Source organism: Orcinus orca, chromosome 1 (assembly GCF_937001465.1).
Source record: "Orcinus orca chromosome 1, mOrcOrc1.1, whole genome shotgun sequence".
NCBI classification, from domain to species: Eukaryota; Metazoa; Chordata; class Mammalia; order Artiodactyla; family Delphinidae; genus Orcinus; species Orcinus orca.
In genome coordinates, this window is record NC_064559.1 from 130476261 (window position 1) to 130496212 (window position 19952).

Genomic DNA, 19952 nt, shown 5'->3' on the forward strand with positions numbered 1-19952 from the left:
GAGGAAAAACAGCCACATCCTTTCCTTCCCAACAAATCTGCTGATGGTGATCCTTTCTCACCTTCCTCTTGGAATACACAGGGAGCTCTTAGAGCCCAAGGAAATGAATTTCAGCTCCGCCATTTAGCAGCTGTGAAACCTTGAGCAAGTTACCTAATCTCTTCTGTTTTCTGACCTGTAAAATGAAGCCAAAATACCTGCCTCACAGGGCATGGTGAGGATTAAATGAAATTCCTCAAATACCTGACAGAGTTGGCTCTCATTCCATAAATATTAGTTCCCTTCCCTCCTTCCTTGTTTCATGTAGAAAAGGTCAGACACGGGCTTGCTGGTTTTAAGGTGTGAGTGGGGGACCATTTATCTAGGGCAGTCAGAGTCAGTGGCATATGTTGGTTTTGACTAAATTGTTCCCAAAGAAATGAAAAGGAATGAGTAGTGGCATCATATGGTCTAGGCAATTTTCCGCGTCTCAGACTTTATTACTTACAAGTAACATTAAAATGCTGTATGTCATATTCTACATCCTTACATCAGTATAACCTCTATGGAGGACAGTTGGCAACTCCTATCAAAATTCAAAATACATGTATTTTTTGACCCGGTAGTTCCACTTCTGGAAATTTATCCTCCAGATATTTCGTAATAGAAAAATATGTTTAAAGCGCTTATCTACAGGAAACTAGTTAAACTATGGTTTATGCATAAATGGAACACTAGGCAAAAGTTTAACAAAACAAGACTGTTCTATGCTGTTTTATATGTACTTACACGGAATAATTTCCAAACAATGAACAGAAAAATATGTGTAGTATGATACGCATTTATTGTAAAAGGGGTGTGTGTCTCATGGGTTATTAGAACAACGTGGAGCAGGGTCGGGGTGGGGATTAGCTTTTCTCTCTACACTCCTTTCAACTGCTTTGAGTTTTTACCATGTACCTCTATCATCCATTCCAAAATTTAAGCAAAAAGGTAGTTTTAAAAAGAGCCTTTTCCAAAACGATAACACCTTTCTTTCTTCCAGATCACAAGGTTAGAAAAAACGTGGACTGCCCTGCGGCACCAGTACACACAAACCGCCATCCTCTATGAGAAACAGCTGAAGCCTTTTAGCAAAATCCTGCACGAAGGCAGAGGTGAGCACAGGATCAGGACAAGGGGGTCTGGTGGCAGGTCTGGCAGTGTCATATCTGTTCTGGTTTGATTGAAGCATTTAGCAGGGCATATTATGAGGCTCTCAGTTATTTGCAGGACTGTTGATGGGTCACCAAGGCTTTTATCGGATGACAGCATCACTTGTAGGTCTGCAGTTGCTAAAACAAGACATAGGCTACTAGTTACCTTATTTTGTGCTTAACTTTATAAATTGAGGTGTAATTTACATAACATTATATTAGCTTCTGGTGTACAACGTAATGATTTCATATTTGTATATGTTGCAAAATGATCACAATAAGACCAGTTAATATCTGTTACCATACATGGTTACAAAACGTTTTTTTTTCTTCTGATGAGAACTTTCAAGATCCACTCTGCTAGCTACTTTCAAATATGCAATACAGTATTATTAACTATAGTCACCATGCTGTACATTACATCCCCCAGGACTTATTCACTTTATAACTGGAAATTTGTACCTTTTGATCCCCTTCATCCATTTCACTTCTCCCCCTACCCCAACTCAGGCAACCACCAATCTGTTCTCTATATCCATGAGCTCAAAGGGTGTTTTTGTTTTTGTTTTTTTAGGTATCACATGTAAGTGAGCTCATATGGTAATTATGTTTTTCTGTCTGACTTATTTCACTTAACATAATGCCCTCAAGTTGCATTCATGTTGTTACAAATGGCAGGATTCATTATTTTTTAATGGCTGAATAATATTCCATTGTGTATATATGTATGTGTGTGTGTGTGTATACACACATGCATCTTCTTTTTTTACTGAAGTTATAATTGATTTACAATGTTGTGTTAGATTCTGATGTACAGCAAAATAATTCAGTTATACATATATCATTTTTCATACTTTTTCATTATAGGTTATTACAAGATATTGAATGTAGTTCCCTATGCTATAAAATAGGACGTTATTTATCTATTTTAGATATAGTATTTTTTTTATAAATTTATTTATTTTTTGGCTGTGTTGGGTATTCATTGTTGCACTCAGGCTTTCCCTAGTTGTGGTGAGCAGGGCTACTCTTGCTTGCGGTGCATGGGCTTCTCCTTGCGGTGGCTTCTCTTGTTGTGGAGCACAGGCTTCAGTAGTTGTGGCATGTGGGCTCAGTAGTTGTGGCTCATGGGCTCTAGAGCGCTGGCTCAGTAGTTGCGCACGGGCTTAGTTGCTCTGTGGCACGTAGGATCTTCCCGGACCAGGGTTCAAACCCGTGTCCCCTGCACTGGAAGGCGAATTCTTAACCACTGCACCACCAGGGAAGTCCCTATATATAGTACTTTGTATCTGCTAATTCCAAACTCCTCATTTATCCCTCCCCTTCTTTCCCCTTTGATAAACATAGATTTGTTTTCTATTACTGTGAGTCTGTTTCCATTCTGTAAATAAGTTCATTTGTATCATTTTTTTTAGATTCCACACATAAGTAATACCATATATTTGTCTTTGACACACTTCACTTATGAAGTATGGTAATCTCTATGTCCATCCATATTGCTGCAGATGGCATTATTTCATTCATTTTTATGGCTGAGTAATATTCCATTGTGTGTGTGTGTGTGTGTGTGTGTGTGTATACCACATCTTCTTTATCTACTTATCTGTCGATGGACATTTAGGTTGCTTCCATATCTTGGCTGTTGTAAATAGTGCTGCTGTGACCACTGGGGTACATGTATCTTTTCGAATTAGAGTTTTCTCTGGATATATGCCCAGGAGTGGGACTGCTGGATCATATGGCAACTCTATTTTTAGTTTTTTAAGGAACCTCCATACTGTTCTCCATAGTGGTTGCACTAATTTTCATTTCCTCCAACCATGTAGAAGGGCTCCCTTTTCTCAACACCCTCTCCAGCACTTATTATTTGTGACTTTTTGATGACGGCCATTCTGACCAGTGTGAGGTGATACCTCATTGTAGTTTTGATTTACATTTCTCTGATAATTAGCAATGTTGAGCATCTTTTCATGTGCCTATTGGCCATCTGTATGTCTTCTTTGGAGAAATGTCTATTTAGGTCTTCTGCCCATTTTTTGATTGGGTTGTTTGTTTTTTTGTTATTGAGTTGTATGAGCTGTTTGTATATTTTAGAAATTAAGCCCTGTTGGTTGCAGTGTTTGCAAATATTTTCTCCCAGTCTGTTGGTTGCCTTTTCATTTTGTTTATGGATTCCTTTGCTGTGCAAAAGTTTATAAGTTTGATTAGGTCCCATTTGTTTATTTTTGCTTTTATTTCTATTGCCTTGGGAGACTAAGAGAACATTGCTATGATTTATACGAGAGAATGTTTTGCCTATTTTCTCAGAGTTTTATGGTGTCATGTCTTATATTTAGGTCTTTAAGTCATTTTGAGTTTTTGTGTATGCTGTGAGGGAATGTTCTAAGTTCATTGATTTGCATGTAGCTGTCCAGCTTTCCCACCACTTGCTGAAGAGACTGTCTTATCTCCATTGTATATTCTTGCCTCCACTGTCAAAGATTAATTGACCATAGGTGTGTGCGTTTATTTCTGGGCTCTGTATTCTGTTCCATTGATCCTATGTCTGTTTCCATTACCATGCTGTTCTGATTAATGTAGCTTTGTAGTATTGTCTGAAGTCTGGGAGGATTATGCCTCCAGCTTTGTTCTTTTTCTTCAGGATTGCTGTGGCAATTCTGGGTCTTTTGTGACTCCATATAAATTTTACAATTATTTATTCTAGTTCTGTGAAAAATGTCATAGGTAATTTGATAGGGATCACATTAAATCTGTAGATTGCTTTGGGTAGTATGGCCATTTTAACAATATTAATTCTTCCAGTCCAAGAGCATGAGTCCACATCTTCTTTATCCATTCGTCCATTGATGGACATTTAGGTTGGTTCCATGTCTTGGCTTTTACAAATAATGCTTCAGTGAATGGGGCAGGGAGGTGGTGCATGTATCTTTTCAAATTAGTGTTTTTGTTTTATTCAGGTAAATACCCAGAGGTGAAATTGCTGAATCGTATGACAGCTCTATTTTTAACTTTTTGAGGAACCTCCATTTTCCATAGTGGCTGCACCAATTTACATCCCCACCAACAGTGCCCAAGGGTTCCCTTTTCTCTGCATCCTTGCTAAAACTTGTTATTTGTCTTTTTTATAACAGCCATTCTAACAGACGTGAGATGATATCTCATTGTGATTTTGATTTGCACTTCCCTGATGTAGCTGTCCAGTATTCCCAACACCACTTATTGGAGAGACTGTCCTTTCCTCGGTGTATATTCTTGGCTACTTTGTCACAAATTGACTGACCATATGTGTGTGGTTTTGTTTCAGGGCTCCCTATTCTGTTCCATTGATATATGTGTCTGTTTTTATGCCAATACCATGCTGTTTTACTATAGCTTTGTAATGTAGTGTGAAATCAGGGAATGTCATGCTTCTAGCTTTGTTCTTTCTCAAGATTGCTTTGGCTCCTTGGCATCTTTTGTGGTTCCACATAAATTTTAGGATTGTGTTTGTTCTATTTCTGTGAAAAATGCCATTGGAATTTTATAAGGATTGCACTGAATCTATAGATTGCTTTGGGTAGTATGGACATTTTAACAATATGAATTCTTCCATTCCGGGAGCACAATATCTTTCCATTTATTTGTGTCTTCTTCAATTTCTTTCATCAATGTCTTACAGTTTTCAGTGTACAGGTCTTTCATCTCTTTGGTTAAATTTATTCCTAGGTATTTTGATCTTTTTGATGTAATTGTAAGTTTTTCTTAATATCTTTCTTAATATCTTTATTATATATATATATAATATAATATAATAAAGATATCTTAATATCTTAATAAAGATCTTAAAATCTTTCTTAATATCTTTCTGATAGTTTGTTATTAGCATATGGAAATGCAACAGGTTTTTGTATACTTTGTATCCTGCAACTTTACTGAATTCGTTTATTCTAACAGTTTTTTGGTGGAGTCTTTAGGGTTTTCTATATATAATAGGTCATCTGCAAATAGTAATAGTTATACGTCTTCCTTTCCAGTTTGGATGGTTTTCTTTCTTTTTCTTCCCTAATTACTCTGGCTAGGACTTCCAATACTATGTTGAATAGAAGTGGTGAATAGTCATCCTTTTTTTCCTGATCTTAGAGGGGAAGTTTTTAGCTCTTCATCATTGAGTATGATGTTAGCTGTGGGCTTGTTATATATGGCCTTTATTATGTTGTTGTACATTCCCTTTATTCCCACTTTGTTGAGTTTTTATCATAAATGGATGTTGAATTTTGTTAAAAATAATTTGATCATCTTAGTAGATGCAGAAAAATCATTTACCTTTCTTTTATTAATGTGGTATATCATAATGATTTGTGAATGTTGAGCCATGCTTGCATCCCTGGAATAAATCCCACTTGATCAATGTATATGATCCTTTCAATGTACTGAATTCAGTTTGCAAATATTTTGTTCAGGATTTGTGGATCTGTGTTCGTCACAGATATTGGCCTGTAATTTTCTTATCTTGTGGCATTACAAAGGTTACAGTCCAATAGGACCCATGGGCATAATAAGCCCCATTGGCCATCAGAGCTAGGCAATTTAGAGGTGTCCTCTGGAGGCAGCTGGAGATATTGGAATGCCGGACAAGGGTATGAGCTACTTTCTGGGATATATGAGTTAGGTGGAGCAAGGCAGAGGGAGAGCACAAAGATTGCGTCATCCATTAACCTCCATTGCTGAGAGAGCCTCATAGGTCTCAGTTGTTTGCCAAACCAGAAGCCTGCCTCTCGGGCTAAAGCTTTAAGATTAGCAAATGAGCCTCATTTGCATAATGTCCAGGCACCTCTCAATTGGCTGCCTCTGCACTGAGCCTTGGGGCAGGTGAGTCCAAGCTTGCAAGCCCTTTAAGACCTGTTTCTCAGATGATTATAGCCTTGTGGGTCTTGCAGACATGAGTACTGTTGGTTTTCAAAGTTAGATGTTTTGGGGGCTTATCTTTCAGGTGCTGGTCTTAAAAGCTGGGGTACCCCATGTGGGGTTCAAGCCCTTTGCTCCTCAGGGAGAAGCACCAGGTTTTGAGTTCCCTCCCGATTGTGGGTCACTGTGCCAGGGGTGGGGTTTATAGAGAGATAGTCTCCCAGCCTCTCTTACCTGCTCTGATGTCGACCTTCTCTCATTTATGCATTCAGACAGTTATTCAGACAGTTTTTAGTTTTTTTCCAGAGGCAGTTGCTCCATATTTAGCCACAGATTCAGTGTGTCCACAGAAGGAGGTGAGCCCAGGACACGCCTACGTTGCCATCTTCAACTGGAGCTCTTTGCGCTTAACTTGGAAAGAAAGCATGACGTGGAAAACTTTACCCCTTGTTTTTCAGAGTCTACGTGTGTTCCCCCAAACAATATATCAGTCCCACTGCTGATGCCTCTTGTGACCTTAATGGAGCGCGAGGCTGTCACTTTTGAAGGAACTGACATGTGGGAAAAAAACGACGAAAGCTGTGAGATTATGCTGAACCATTTGGCAACAGCCCGACTCATGGCAGAAGCTGCAGACAGCTACCGGATGAATGCTGAGAGGATCCTGGCAGGTAAGAGCTGGTTTCGGTAAGCTGTCTACTCTGCACAGTAATTGGAATGAAGGAATGAAAAAGCATGGGTGTTCTCAATAAGAAAGAGACCAAGTAGGAAAGATTAAGGCATGGGAATTCCATTTCCTGTATGGTTGATCACTACTTACTTAGTTCCTGTCTTAGGGATCCTACTTCTCCCTTGCTTTTACGTATTCTCTCTCTTGTGCCAGTGGTATAAACAGAGAGAAAGGATCAAGAAAGAATTTGTCAGCTTGTTTACCATTAGTACCTCTGATAATCACTATTAGAAAAGGTGATGGGCCAACATGAGGAGTTGGGAGTTCTATCTGACTTATCTGTATTCCTATTTCTTCCCAGACACACTGGCAAGTGAGCTCCCCTGCTCTTGGCCATCAGAGGGTCCAACATAAGCAAAGGCAGAGAGAGCTTGGAGAAAACTATGAACCACAAGTACTTGGCTTTGTATTAGTGTAAAGTGTGTCTTAAGGAGTGGCCAGCTAGGTTAAAGAAGGTGGATACAGGTGGGAAGGCCTTCCATGTAGGACTGTGGCTGAGGAAAAGCCAGTGAAGGGTTTTAAACATGGGAGGATGTTATCACATGGTCAGATTTGTTTTCAGTCTGCCATCTTTGTGGAGGAAGGCAGGAAGACTGAAGCTTGCAGGCAAAAAGACCATTTAGGAAGCAAGTACAAGAATAAGGGCTTTACCAACACAGTTATCAGGGGTGACTATTTTCTCTTCCTCACTGTATAATTTTTTTTTTTTTGCGGTACGCGGTCCTCTCACTGTTGTGGCCTCTCCCGTTGCGGAGCACAGGCTCCGGACGCGCAGGCTCAGTGGCCATGGCTCACGGGCCTAGCCGCTCCGTGGCACGTGGGATCTTCCCGGGCCGGGGCACGAACCCATGTCCCCTGCATCGGCAGGTGGACTCTCAACCACTGTGCCACCAGGGAAGCCCCTCACTGGATAATTTTTAACAGTCTTCAAGGGCCCACAGTTTGATCCACAAGGTTAAGAACTATATGGGGCAGAAGAGGCCTATTATTTCAACCTGAAACAGAGTTGTTAATTCAGAACAGAATTTGGGACTGAACAATTTGCACTGTGTCTGCTGTAGGTATAAGCACTACATACCTGTTTCTTTTCTTTTCCTCAGAAAGTTCTTCAGGGTTGGCAGTGTAGGACTCAAACCATAAAAGCCTGTAATTCAACTCACCAGACACTGGAATACCTGCTTATACAAAACCAATAAGTGTATTACATTAGATGTTGCCTAAGCCAATATATTAGGGTGGATTTTGAGAAAAGTATGCTCTAAGCTGTTCTACAGCAAATCACCTTAAAGGCATCTGATGGTATTTCTCAGTTGATCCTGCTACTGGTTTTCATAGCAAGTTCTCATTGCTAGAAGTGACTGTGAGCCCAGTAAGGGCAGAGATTTGCTCACCAACATATCCCAGCACTCAGCCCAGGGTAGGGGCTCAAAGCATATTAACTGAATGAGTGGAAGTTGTCATCTGGCCTCTGGCTGGTTATCTGCCAAAGATATTTTGGCATCACATGGATGAATGGAATAGAAGCCTTCTATAATCCTCTCCGTCACGAAGATACTATGATCTAGATGATGAGAATATATTTAATGACAGAGCCAACTACTCCAGCAGTAATCAAGGATGAGAAACATATGCCTGCATGACGCTTTGGCTAGAGGTTTCCCCTGCTCTAATAGAGTTGACTGAGCATCCTTGGCCGTAAGTAGAGCAGATCTTCTCTTACAGAAGAGAAAAGAGAGTTGAGAAACAGGCCCACACATGTGACTGTAGATTGTTTTCTGACAACAGTGTCAAGGTAATTCACTGCATAAAGTAATCTTTCAACAAATGGTGCTGGAACTACTGATTATCATATACAAAAAAGAATCTCAATCTTTACGTCACAGCATACACTCAAAATGTAACAGCTAAAGTGTAAAGCTTCTATAAGAAAACATAGGAGAAATTCCTTGTGTCCTTGGGTTAGGCAAAATTTCTTAAGATACAAAAAGCATGAACCATAAAAGAAAACTGATAAATCAAAATTTTACATTTTGCTCTTTAAAAGTCACCATTAAGGAAGTGAAAAGGCACACCACAGACTAGAAGAAAATATTTGGCAAACATACATCAGATAAAGGACTTATATCTAGAATCTAAAGAAACCTTACAACTCAAGGAGAAGAGAAACAAGATTTGAATCAACAAAAGATTTGAATAGACACTACACCAGAGTGGATATACAGTGACAATAAACTACATGGAAAAATGTTCAAAGCATTAGTTATTACGGAAATGTAAATGTAAACCACAGTGAGATACCACCACGTGCTATCTAGAATGACAATACCAAGAGTTGACAGCTGGACTCTTCACATGTTACTGATGAGAATATAAAATGGTAAAGTCATTTTGGAAAAGAGTTTGATGGTTTCTTTAAAAGTAAACATATATTTACCATGTGACCCAGTAATTCCACTTCCAGAGAAATGAAAACAAATGTCCACTCAAAGACTTAATCACAAATGTTCACATTATTCGTAATAGCCAGAAACTGGAAACAATCCAAATGTCTTATCAGTTGGTAAACAAAATGTGGTATGTATGTACACATAACTGAATACTACTCAGCAATAAAAAGGAATGAATTATTGATAACTACAACAATATGGAATAATCTTAACATCATGCTGAGTGAAAGAAGCCAAAGTGAAAGAAGCTTGACATTAAAAGAAGTCCATGTTATATAATCCTATTTATATCAAATTTCTACAAAAGGCAAAGCAATAGTGATGGAAAGCAGATTAGTGGTTGGCTGTGGTGTGGGGTAGGTACAGGGATTGACTGCAAAGAGGTATTAGGGGATTTTCTACGGTGATTGATGGAATTGTTCTAAAGTGGTGGTGATGGTTGTGCAACTGTATAAACCGCAGCTAAAATGGGTGAATCATGACAAGTAAATTATACAACAATAAAGCTGTTAAAAAAAAAAGGTACTTTGAGCACTCCTTCTCACAGCACTACGGCCCATGGTGGCTTGTGCACACGAATTTTATTCACGTCTTAGTGAGTTTACTTGTTATTCTTTCTCTGAAGGTGCTCAGGTCCTGGGGGGGGGGCTCTGCCCACCTTTATATAGAGTAGATCCTATATTTTTTTTCCTTGGGGACATTTTTTGAAAGTTCTGAGAGATGTTCATTTTGCTCCTACTTTAAAACAAGCAAGTTTTCAGTCTATTTTCAACACTGTTTCAAGCAGAACTGAAGTAAGTTTTTTTGGTTTTGTTTTTACTAGGTTTTCAACCAGATGAAGAAATGAGTGAACTCTTCAAGACTGAATTCCAAATGAGATTGCTATGGGGCAGCAAAGGTGCACAAGTCAATCAGACAGAGAGATACGAGAAATTCAACCAGATTTTAACTGCCCTCTCACGTAAATTGGAACCTCCTCCTATAAAGCAGGCAGAGCTTTGATAACTAACTCTCCAGAGAACCTTAGGATATAATTTCAAGCTTATCCAGTTTCTTCTTTGAGAAAGCTTATCATTTGATGATAAAGTAAAGTAATAATGTGCAAATCTGACAATATACAAGCTTTTACTATCCACAGGATATTAAACATGTAAATTGCACAGAGCACACTTATTTATGAATTGTTTAAAATTACTACTGATTTTAAAATGAACGATAATTTATTAAGGTAACTATTGCTGATGCTGATCAACAAATTTAAGTGAAGACCCAGCTACATTGGCTGGTTGCTTTCTATTACCGAGGTATTTGACCATTTTAGTTTTAATAATTCCATGTCAGATAAGTGTAAATAGAAGAGTTTAAAAGCATGAAACATTTCAGAAGGTATCAGTTGTATGATATTCTTTAACTAAATATGAAAAATGTAAATAGTCATATGAAAATATATCTTTTTGTGAAACAGCTGTATCCAGTCTCTTTAATATTAAACAATTCATTGTAGTACAATAATTCTACCTCCTACCTTCCTGGGGCACCCTCTTCCCGTGCCACTACATCCTGATTGATGATAGTAAACCAAAATCAATGAGAGTGGTATGGAAATTTTAAGGTTTCTGGCTTAGGGGACAGAGGTGAATACAAGGTAGAGCTGGCTCCAGAAGACCTAGGTTCCAACAACAGCTGTGGTGCTTGCTAGCAGTTGGACTTTGGTCAAGTTAACCTCCTCAAGTCAAGTCCCGTGTGCAGCACAGCGCCTGGTACAAAGTGAGCACCAGATGTTAGTATATTTCATGACATTATTTCACATATTTCAAAATAATTACCTTTTCCTCTAGCTGATAAGTAAAGTATGAGTTTTCCAGATTTGTTTTCTAGGTTTTTTGAGTTCCCAAAGGGTATACTTTCTAGTTTATCAGTATCCACCCCAATTTTTTTCTATTGTAGAAAATTTGGAATACAAGACTTTAAAATATAAAATATTAAACTTCTATCACTCTGCCACCGTCACTTATCAATTTGCTTTTTCTATTCTAAATAATTTGGGAACCATAGAGAATAGTATTATATCCCACTTTTCTCAAATAAGTTGTAAAAATTTCACCATGACTGACAGCCTTTGAAAAAATATGACTGGTTCCAGAAGTTACACTATAATTTAACCATCACCCTATTATTGGTCATCTTGAATATGCCTGCCAGAACTAAGTACAAGCCTCTCATTGTGGTCTATTTAATAAAATGGAAATATTAGTTTCAAATCCTGGACTATTTCCATTAATGGGGCCTAGAATCATGAAGCCCTTCTCCCAGTTTTTAAAAGCCATCATTTTTTATTTCCTGAAAAATCCAAAGCACACTTCTACTTCTGGCAATATGGTGGTTCAGATGCTCTTAGAAAACCCTCTCACTATAACTAAATTTTCAAAAACATACCTTTTAATGCACTATTAAGCTTGATAGAATGAACTGGAAATCCCCAAGGAAAAATCCTCTCCTCCCCACCTCACCCATCAAAAGGAACAGCAAAAATTTAAATCAACTCTGTAAGAGGAACTTAAAAACCTGGGTGGCCCTAGAGGCAAATACTGACATCAACTCAGCGATCGGGAGACAGTGTCTTAGCGGAGCTGCACATGAAATGCCTCCATTAAGCAGGGAACCTTAAAGGGTCCCTGTTAATAGACTGTAAAAGAAATCCATCTGCCAGCAAAGAGAGGTTACCCAGGGAACAGCTACAAGAAGAAAAATAATGGTCTTTGGTGAGGATTTGTAACTACAAGCCTGTTCTCAAATAGGTCTGGAGTAAAATTCACAAAATTTACAAAACTCAAAACCAAGAAATTGATTTACAGTGGTAACATATACATATACACATACACACATATATACATATACACACACACATATATATATATATATATATACACACACACACACACACACACACATATGTGTATATACATATATATATAAAAGACATAAGCAGGGCCTTCCTGGTGCTCAGTGGTTAAGAATCTGCCTGCCAATGCAGGGGACACAGGTTCAAGCCCTGGTCCAGGAAGATCCCACATGCCGCGGAGCAACTAAGCCCATGCGCCACAACTACTGAGCCTGTGCGCTAGAGCCCGTGAGCCACAACTACTGAAGTCTGTGCGCCTAGAGCCCGTGCTGTGCAACAGAAGCCACTGCAATGAGAAGCCCGCGCGCTGCAACGGAGAAGAGCCCCCCCCCCCACTCGCCACAAGCAGAGAAAACCCACGCACAGCAACAAAGACCCAACAGAGCCAAAAATGAATAAATTTATTTTTTTAAAAAAGCAAAATTAGGGCTTCCCTGGTGGCGCAGTGGTTGAGAGCCCGCCTGCCGATGCAGGGGACACGGGTTCATGCCCCGGTCCGGGAAGATCCCACGTGCCGCGTAGCGGCTGGGCCCGTGAGCCATGGCCGTTGGGCCTGCGCGTCCGGAGCCTGTGCTCCGCGGCGGGAGAGGCCACAGCAGTGAGAGGCCCGTGTACCACAAAAAAAAAAAAAAAATTAAAAAAACCACACAAGCAGAAGCAGTGCCATGAAAAATAAAATGCTGGGGAAAAAAAGATTTAGAACCCCAACACCTTCAGATGCTGGAATTACCATATTTTGAATGCGAAGCACTCATATATGGATGTGTATAAAGAAAACATGAACTCAAACAGGAAATGAGTATTAAAAATGATCAGAGTTTAAGAGAAACTAAATATACGCTTTAGAAATGTATAATAATGAAATCAAAAATCCAATGGATGCTAATAATAAACAGAAGATTAGATCCAACTGAAAATTTAAATGAACACAAAGACATATCTGAAGACCATGCCCAGAATACAGCAGAGATAAGAACAGGAAAAACAGAAGAGAAAGATTAAGAGTTACATGATTTGAAATAGAAGGACCCAATGCATCTCAGCAGAGCTCAAGAAGGAAAGGGAGGTGGGGAGGAAGGAATTCATCCAGAAGAAAGGTCTGAGATTTAAGAAGGATTGGTGAGCAGAGAAACTGCTAAACTTAGAGGTGTATCCAGACAAACACTAAAAATAGTATCTACTATGTGATGTTAAAAAGTCAATTAAAACAGTAGCACAAACCAGGAGTGGGGTGATCAGTTACTAGAGTTCTGATAAAGTGTTATTCTTTTAGTCAGTAGAAGGATTAAGATACTGATTAGCTTTAAGTAAGTATGCAAAATATCAAGGTTAAATACTACAAGAACAGAAATTACAAAGTTTCAAACTAGTAGAGGAAAAAAATGGAGAATACAAACAAAAAATATGAGACATCGAAAAGTGAAATGAATAGCAGCACAAAGATGGCAGAAATAAGTCCGAACTCATCCACAGTCATTATAAATGTAAACAGACTGAACCCTCCAGTTAAAAGTCAGAGATGACCAACTAAATTTAAAACAAAACCACCTGGACTTCCCTGGTGGTGCAGTGGTTCAGAATCCACCTGCCAATGCAGGGGACATGGGTTCGAGGCCTGGTCCGGGAAGATCCCACATGCCACGGAGCAATACAGCCTGTGTGCCACAACTACTGAGCCTGCGCTCCACAGCCCACGAGCTACAACTACTGAGCCCACGAACCACAACTACTGAAGCCCCTGTGCCTAGAGCCTGCGCTCCACAACAAAGAGAAGCCACTGCAATGAGAAGCACGCGCACCACAACGAAGAGTAGCCCCCGCTCGCCGCAACTAGAGAAAGCCCCCGTGCAGCAACGACGACCCAACACAGCCAAAAATAATTTTTTTAAAATCTTATACCATTTACAAGAGACATAAAGCATAAAAATACATAGAAATTGAAAATTATTTTAAAAAGGTCAGGATAATTATGAGAGAGGGAACAGGGTATAATTTGTGAGAGGGATGTGGTGGGTTTCTGAGGTGCTGGTAATGCTTTATTGCCTGACTCAAAAGTTATTGACTTTCTAATAACTTAAGCTGTACATTTATGTTTTACATATTTTCTGAATATTTTATGACACATTAAAACATTTTTAAAAATGTGATACCTAGGCATATTTGTAACAAAATATGAACTTGGTGAAAAATTTTTTTAACTTTATTCTAAAAAATCTGAAAACCACTGAAAAGTAGTAAACGAAGGAACCATGCTCATAAAGTAGAATATTCAGTATTAAAAGATATTAGTTCTTAAAACGATCTATAAGCTCAATGCACTCAATGCATTTGAGTGCTCAATGCAATCCCACTCAAAATTCAATACGACTTTTCAAGCTAACTTGATAAGCTTTTCCTAAAACTTTAATGGCAAGGAAGTCAAGACCATCCTGGGAAAATAAGATGGGGGGAGGGGGGAATCTGTTCTACCAAATATAAAAGCTCATGATTAAGTTACAGTAATCAAGAAACTATCATTAGAAATTTGACATATGACAGGAGTAACATTGCCCATCAGTGGAGGAAAGGATGATTTTTTAAATAATTCTTGAACTGGTTAAGCAAATGAAGGCGGGGGGCGGGGATGTTCCTTACTTTATATCATACACCGAAATAAAATCTAGATGAATTAAGATCCCACATGTGAAAGGCAAAACCATAACACTTTTAGAAAAAAATACAGACTATCTTTTTTTACTTTGAATGAAGAATTTCTTAAACTAGATAGGAAAGCATTAAAAATGAAAGATTGATCAATCTACATTAAAATGAACTTCTATTCATCAAAAGATATCATAGATAAATTGAAAGAACTGAAAGATGGTATCAGCAACACATAAAAATAACAAAGTATTAGTATGGTAGGCAGCCTCCAAGATGGCCCCAGATGTTCCCTGCCACCTGATGTTGACATCCTTGTGTTGTATACCAGGGTTGGTTTGCATCACCAAGTACATAGAAGTAATGGTATTCACATCTGAGATTAGGTTATAAAAGACTGCAGATTCCATCCAGAGTTTTTCTCTCTTGGATCACTCACTGAAGGAAGCAAGATGCCACACTGTGAACATCCCTATGAAGAGGTCCACAGGGCCTGCCAACAATCATGTGAATGATCCTGGAAGTGGACTCTCCAGTCTGAGTCAAAGCTTTGAGATGATTGCAATCCTGGCCAACACCTTGACTGCAACCTCCTGAGAAACTCTGAGCCAGAGTCACCAGCTATGTTACACAGCAAGAGATAACTAATACTATTAGCATCTTTAATACATAAAGAACTCCCATGAATATATACGGAAAGACACCAACCAAAGAATAAAATGCGCAAAAGATATAAACAGGCTTTTCACAGAAGAGGAAACACAAATGGTAAATATGACAAGATGTTCAACTTCATCAATAGTCAGGAAAAAGCAAATTAAGATTATAATGAAATGCTATTTTACATCCATTGAACTGTTAAAAAAAAAAAAAATTTTAAAGTCTTACTCCTAAATTGTTGGTCAGGATATGGAGAATAAATAACCCTTATATACAACTTGTAGTTACGTAAAAATGTTATAATCACTTTAAGGGGAAAATGCGGCATTACCGTTTTAAATTTAAGATAAATATAACCCATAACTTAGCAATTCCTCTCCTAGGTATAGATCTTAGAGAAACTCTTGTATCAGTAAACATGCACATGGATGTGCATAAGAGCATTATTCATACTAGCAAAATTCAGGAAATAGCCCAAATGCCCATCAACAGGAGAATGGATAAATTCTGTATATGTATATAATGGAATACTATACACAGTAAAATGAACTATGCGTAAACATGGATAAATCTTAGAATACTGTTGAGTGAAAAAAGCAACTCTCAGAAGATACCATGCAATATGCAAAATATTTAACAAGTGGGATATTAATAATACATAAATCATGAATTAATGTACAAATCAATGTGCAAATCAACAAGTAAAATAATCCCCTTTATTCTTTAAACTACATAACACTGTTTATCAAGTGATGAAAGTGGCACAATTCATCAATCACTAATAACTTCCAAATAATTTGATTAAATAGTTGAGCTGGTATAATTTTTTGCTCGACATGGCTGCCATCAGCTGAACAATGCCTCCATGATTCAACACAGGGCTGCAAGCTCTTCCAATGACTTCCCCCTTTCAGTTGCTAGTTATTAACTTACTAATGTGTTGTCTGGCACCTGGAGAGAGAGGACATGCAGCTGATCCTCATCTCATCTCACTGGACAGAATAGTACCATCTGGATGCAGGCTGTATGCCAAGAGACAGTGGCAGGAGCACCCCGCTAGAGGAAAGAGAGTAGAGAATGTGAGGAAGAGGGAGCAAGTTGGGTGTGGACTGATGATCCTGGTTGCCAGAACCGGGAGCTTGTGTTTTATGTCTGTCTCATTCCACACCCAAGACTGTGTCCCTCACATTGGCTGACTAAGAAATAAGCAATGGCTGGTTGGTGCCAGTCATGATTTAGGACAAAGGCAGAAGGAGAAAGCGGGGAGAATAAAAATAAACTGAGCCAGTCTACTGGGGCTTCTGCAGGCCCTGAGACCAAGCAGTTTGGTCTGCCCAGGCAAGTGAGAGTAAAGTTGAACTTTTAGAGGTTAAGAGAGTGGACACTGTGATACTCCTGTCTGAGACCAGCCAGGGGAGCAGCAGTTGTGCTCTCACTTAGCATACTCTTCTGGGTATTAAACAAAGGCTGGTAGTTTCCCTCTCCTCATACCTCTTCAATGAACAAGGCAGGCTACCCTCCACCACAAAATAAGTTGCCAAATAAAACAAAATGTTAAAAAAAAAAAATCTAAAGGGCCATTACTGCACCACAAGGGGCTATGTCCCCAAACACCAGTGTCTACCCACACTCCCTTCCAGTCTCCCCAGCTGCTACCAGAGCTTCGATGTGTCTCCTCCCCTTGAGCAAGATGAGGCATTTCTTTGGAGGAGGAACAGAGGAGGTCTTCCTCAGCTTAGTTGTCCAGGGCTTACAAAGGGCTTACGAAACCAAGGGTTTATGAAACCAAGAAGATTCCCCAACACCTGAAATAATAGTATATCTACAGTAAGCCCTTCGACTTTGTCCCCAGTGCTCAAACCAGAAATGCATCAGTGTCATGTGTGATTTCTGAGATAAACCACATGTAGTGAAACTTATACGATTAACTACAGTTTTACTACTTTTCAGAATTATTTTTTACCCACCAGTAAGGAAATATTTCTACAGCATTAACTGTGGCTATATCAGTGTGCACTGGCTGAATATGAGCCCTGCTCATAACAGAGTATAAAACCATCTTTACAGAGCTCAAAAACATGGAGAGCTCATCAGGTTTAGAAAAAAATATCCATGTGATAAAAATGAAGAAAAAACAATAACCATGAAACTCAGGATAATGGTTATCTTTGAAGGAGATGGAGAGGATAATTTTCTATTTCTTGAGTTGACAGATTTATGTTTATTTTACAATGGTTCATAATATACGTATGTTTTCTACAAGAAGTTCTCCTCAGAGGTGACATTTCGGGTCTACGAAATCAGCTTGTTGCAAGTTCCTACTCTCTACAACAATGCTCTCACAATCTTATAAAAATGAGTATGAAATCTTGTCAATTACTGAAATTGTGCTGAAATCAGGACAATTACGTCGTAGAATTTCCCATTTGTATCTAAAGAAAGGAATGAGGCTAACTAGACATGACTTGTTCTTAGGACCTAGGTCAGTTGCCCATTACATTTTCTCTTAAATGCTGACAAAATTATCTAGCACTTTTAAGAGTTGTCAAACTTCCCAGAACTTACTCTTCAAAATCTATATTTTCCAATGGGCAGAAGGCCTAAATAGACATTTCTCCAAAGACATACAGGTGGCCAACAGGCACATGAAAAGATGCTCAGCATCACTAATTATTAAATGCAAATCAAAACTACAATGAGGTACCACCTCACACCCATCAAAACAGCCATAATTTTTTTTAAAAAATCTACAAATAACAAATGCTGGAGAGGGTGTGGAGAAAAGGGAACCCTCCTACACTGTTGGTGGGAACGTAAATTGATGCAGCCACTATGGAGAATAGTATGGCAGTCCCTCAACAAACTAAAAATAGAGTTGCCATATGATCCAGCAATCTCACTTCTGGGCATATATCCAGATAAAACTATAATTCAAAAAGATACATGCACCCTATGTTCATAGCAGCCCTATTCACAACAGCCAAGACATGGAAGCAACCTAAATGTCCATCGACAGAGGAATAAAGAAGATGTACATCTATACAAACGGAATAATACCCAGTCATAAAAAACTGAAATAATGCCATTTGCAGCAACATGGATGGACCTAGAGATTATCATACTAAGTGAAGTCAGAAAGAGAAAGACAAATATCATATATCACTTACATGTGGAATCTAAAATATGACACAAATGAACTTATCTATGAAACAGACTCAGAGACACAGAGAACAGACTTGTGTTGCCAAAGGAAGAGGGGGGTGAAGGAAGGATGGACTGGGAGTTTGGGATTAGCAGATGCAAACTTACAGAATGGATAAACAACAGGGTCCTACTGCATAGCACAGGGAACTATATTCAATATCCTGTAATAAACCATAATGGAAAAGAATTTTTAAAAGAATGTATATATATACGTATAACTGAATCACTGTGCTGTACAGCAGAAATTAATGCAACATTGTAAATCAACCATATTACCATAAAACAAATTTTTTTTTAAAATGTGTATTTTCCCATCCCCCTATCTTTTGGCATCTCTTATATTTTCCATAGTTTCTTAGATTACAGACAGTGACTATACTCAGGAATATATTTGATCCCAGGTATATGAGCTCATTGAAATAGGCTTGGTGGGTTTTTTTAGTATTTTTTTCACCTGCACTAATACCTTCTTCACAAAGAAAACCTATTCTTTTCAACAAGTCTGAAGATCCTTTTCCTTTTACTGTTTCCTTAATACTGTTATGAGGATGTTATCTTTCTCTACCAAGTATGATTTGACTTCCCTGATCTTGGTTCAGACAGTAAAAGTCCTTTTCATTGTTGAGTTTTTTGGTTGACACTGTTTTCCTGCTGTTTTGTTTTGTGTGTCCCTACTTCCAAGCTTGGCGTGGATCTCTAAATTTTCATCTCAACAGTTGCAACCTTTCATTGTTCAGAATAAAACCCTGAGTTTTATCCCCTTTTAGGGTTTCTAGAAGTTACTAGTCATAGTTTCAGATTTGCTCTTTTAAAAAGGTTAATCTTCTGAAACTAAGACTTCCTAAAATCACTGATGTGACGCTAGTTGTGGCAAATATTCTCTTTCCATGTTTTGAAATGCGATGAAGACACAGGTGCTCTCTCTGACTGATCAGGAACTCAAGCAGAAGCACGGGAAATGCTGACTAGATCAATCTATGTAGTATAGGGAAAGTTCCTATGGATGCAGAGGCTAAGATGGTGTAAAAGCAAAGTCTGTGTAACATAGCTACTGTAGAACAAAGATTAAAATATACAAATTATTACCTTAACTTAAATTCACTGTAAAGAAAGTTAACTTTTTTTCCCTTTAAGAAAGCTTGAGAGAAACTAAAACTAGAATAAAATTTTCAAAACTGCTTTACGAAAATTGTTGCCCAACACAGATGCTTCCATTTATGGAACCTGGTCATCTACTTTGTATTACCTGGAACTTAGCATATTCAAGAACAAAACCATTATATCTCTTTAGTTCACACAGCAGTAAGAGA

The 19952-nt window shown here is 38.5% G+C and overlaps 2 protein-coding genes across 9 annotated transcripts in view; one reads left to right on the plus strand and one right to left on the minus strand.

Moving 5' to 3' along the window:
- BCAR3 (BCAR3 adaptor protein, NSP family member) overlaps nucleotides 1-10698 on the plus strand; it is a 116876-nt gene extending 106178 nt beyond the window's left edge. For all 6 annotated transcript variants that reach the window (XM_004263038.3, XM_033432941.2, XM_004263039.3 and 3 more), the window contains 3 exons: nucleotides 1025-1136; nucleotides 6518-6730; nucleotides 10060-10698. In XM_004263038.3, coding sequence (XP_004263086.1) covers nucleotides 1025-1136; nucleotides 6518-6730; nucleotides 10060-10238 — 504 coding nt within the window. In that variant the 3' untranslated portion in view covers nucleotides 10239-10698. The remainder of the gene's footprint in view (nucleotides 1-1024; nucleotides 1137-6517; nucleotides 6731-10059) is intronic.
- FNBP1L (formin binding protein 1 like) overlaps nucleotides 1130-19952 on the minus strand; it is a 140728-nt gene continuing 121905 nt past the window's right edge. For 2 of the 3 annotated variants that reach the window (XM_049714373.1, XM_049714378.1), the window contains one exon: nucleotides 7482-7964. In XM_049714373.1, the coding sequence (XP_049570330.1) occupies nucleotides 7804-7964 (161 nt within the window). In that variant the 3' untranslated portion in view covers nucleotides 7482-7803. Of the gene's footprint in view, nucleotides 1314-6293; nucleotides 6471-7481; nucleotides 7965-19952 lie in introns of those variants that run through there. The other variant, XM_033432958.2, reaches the window with a different exon arrangement.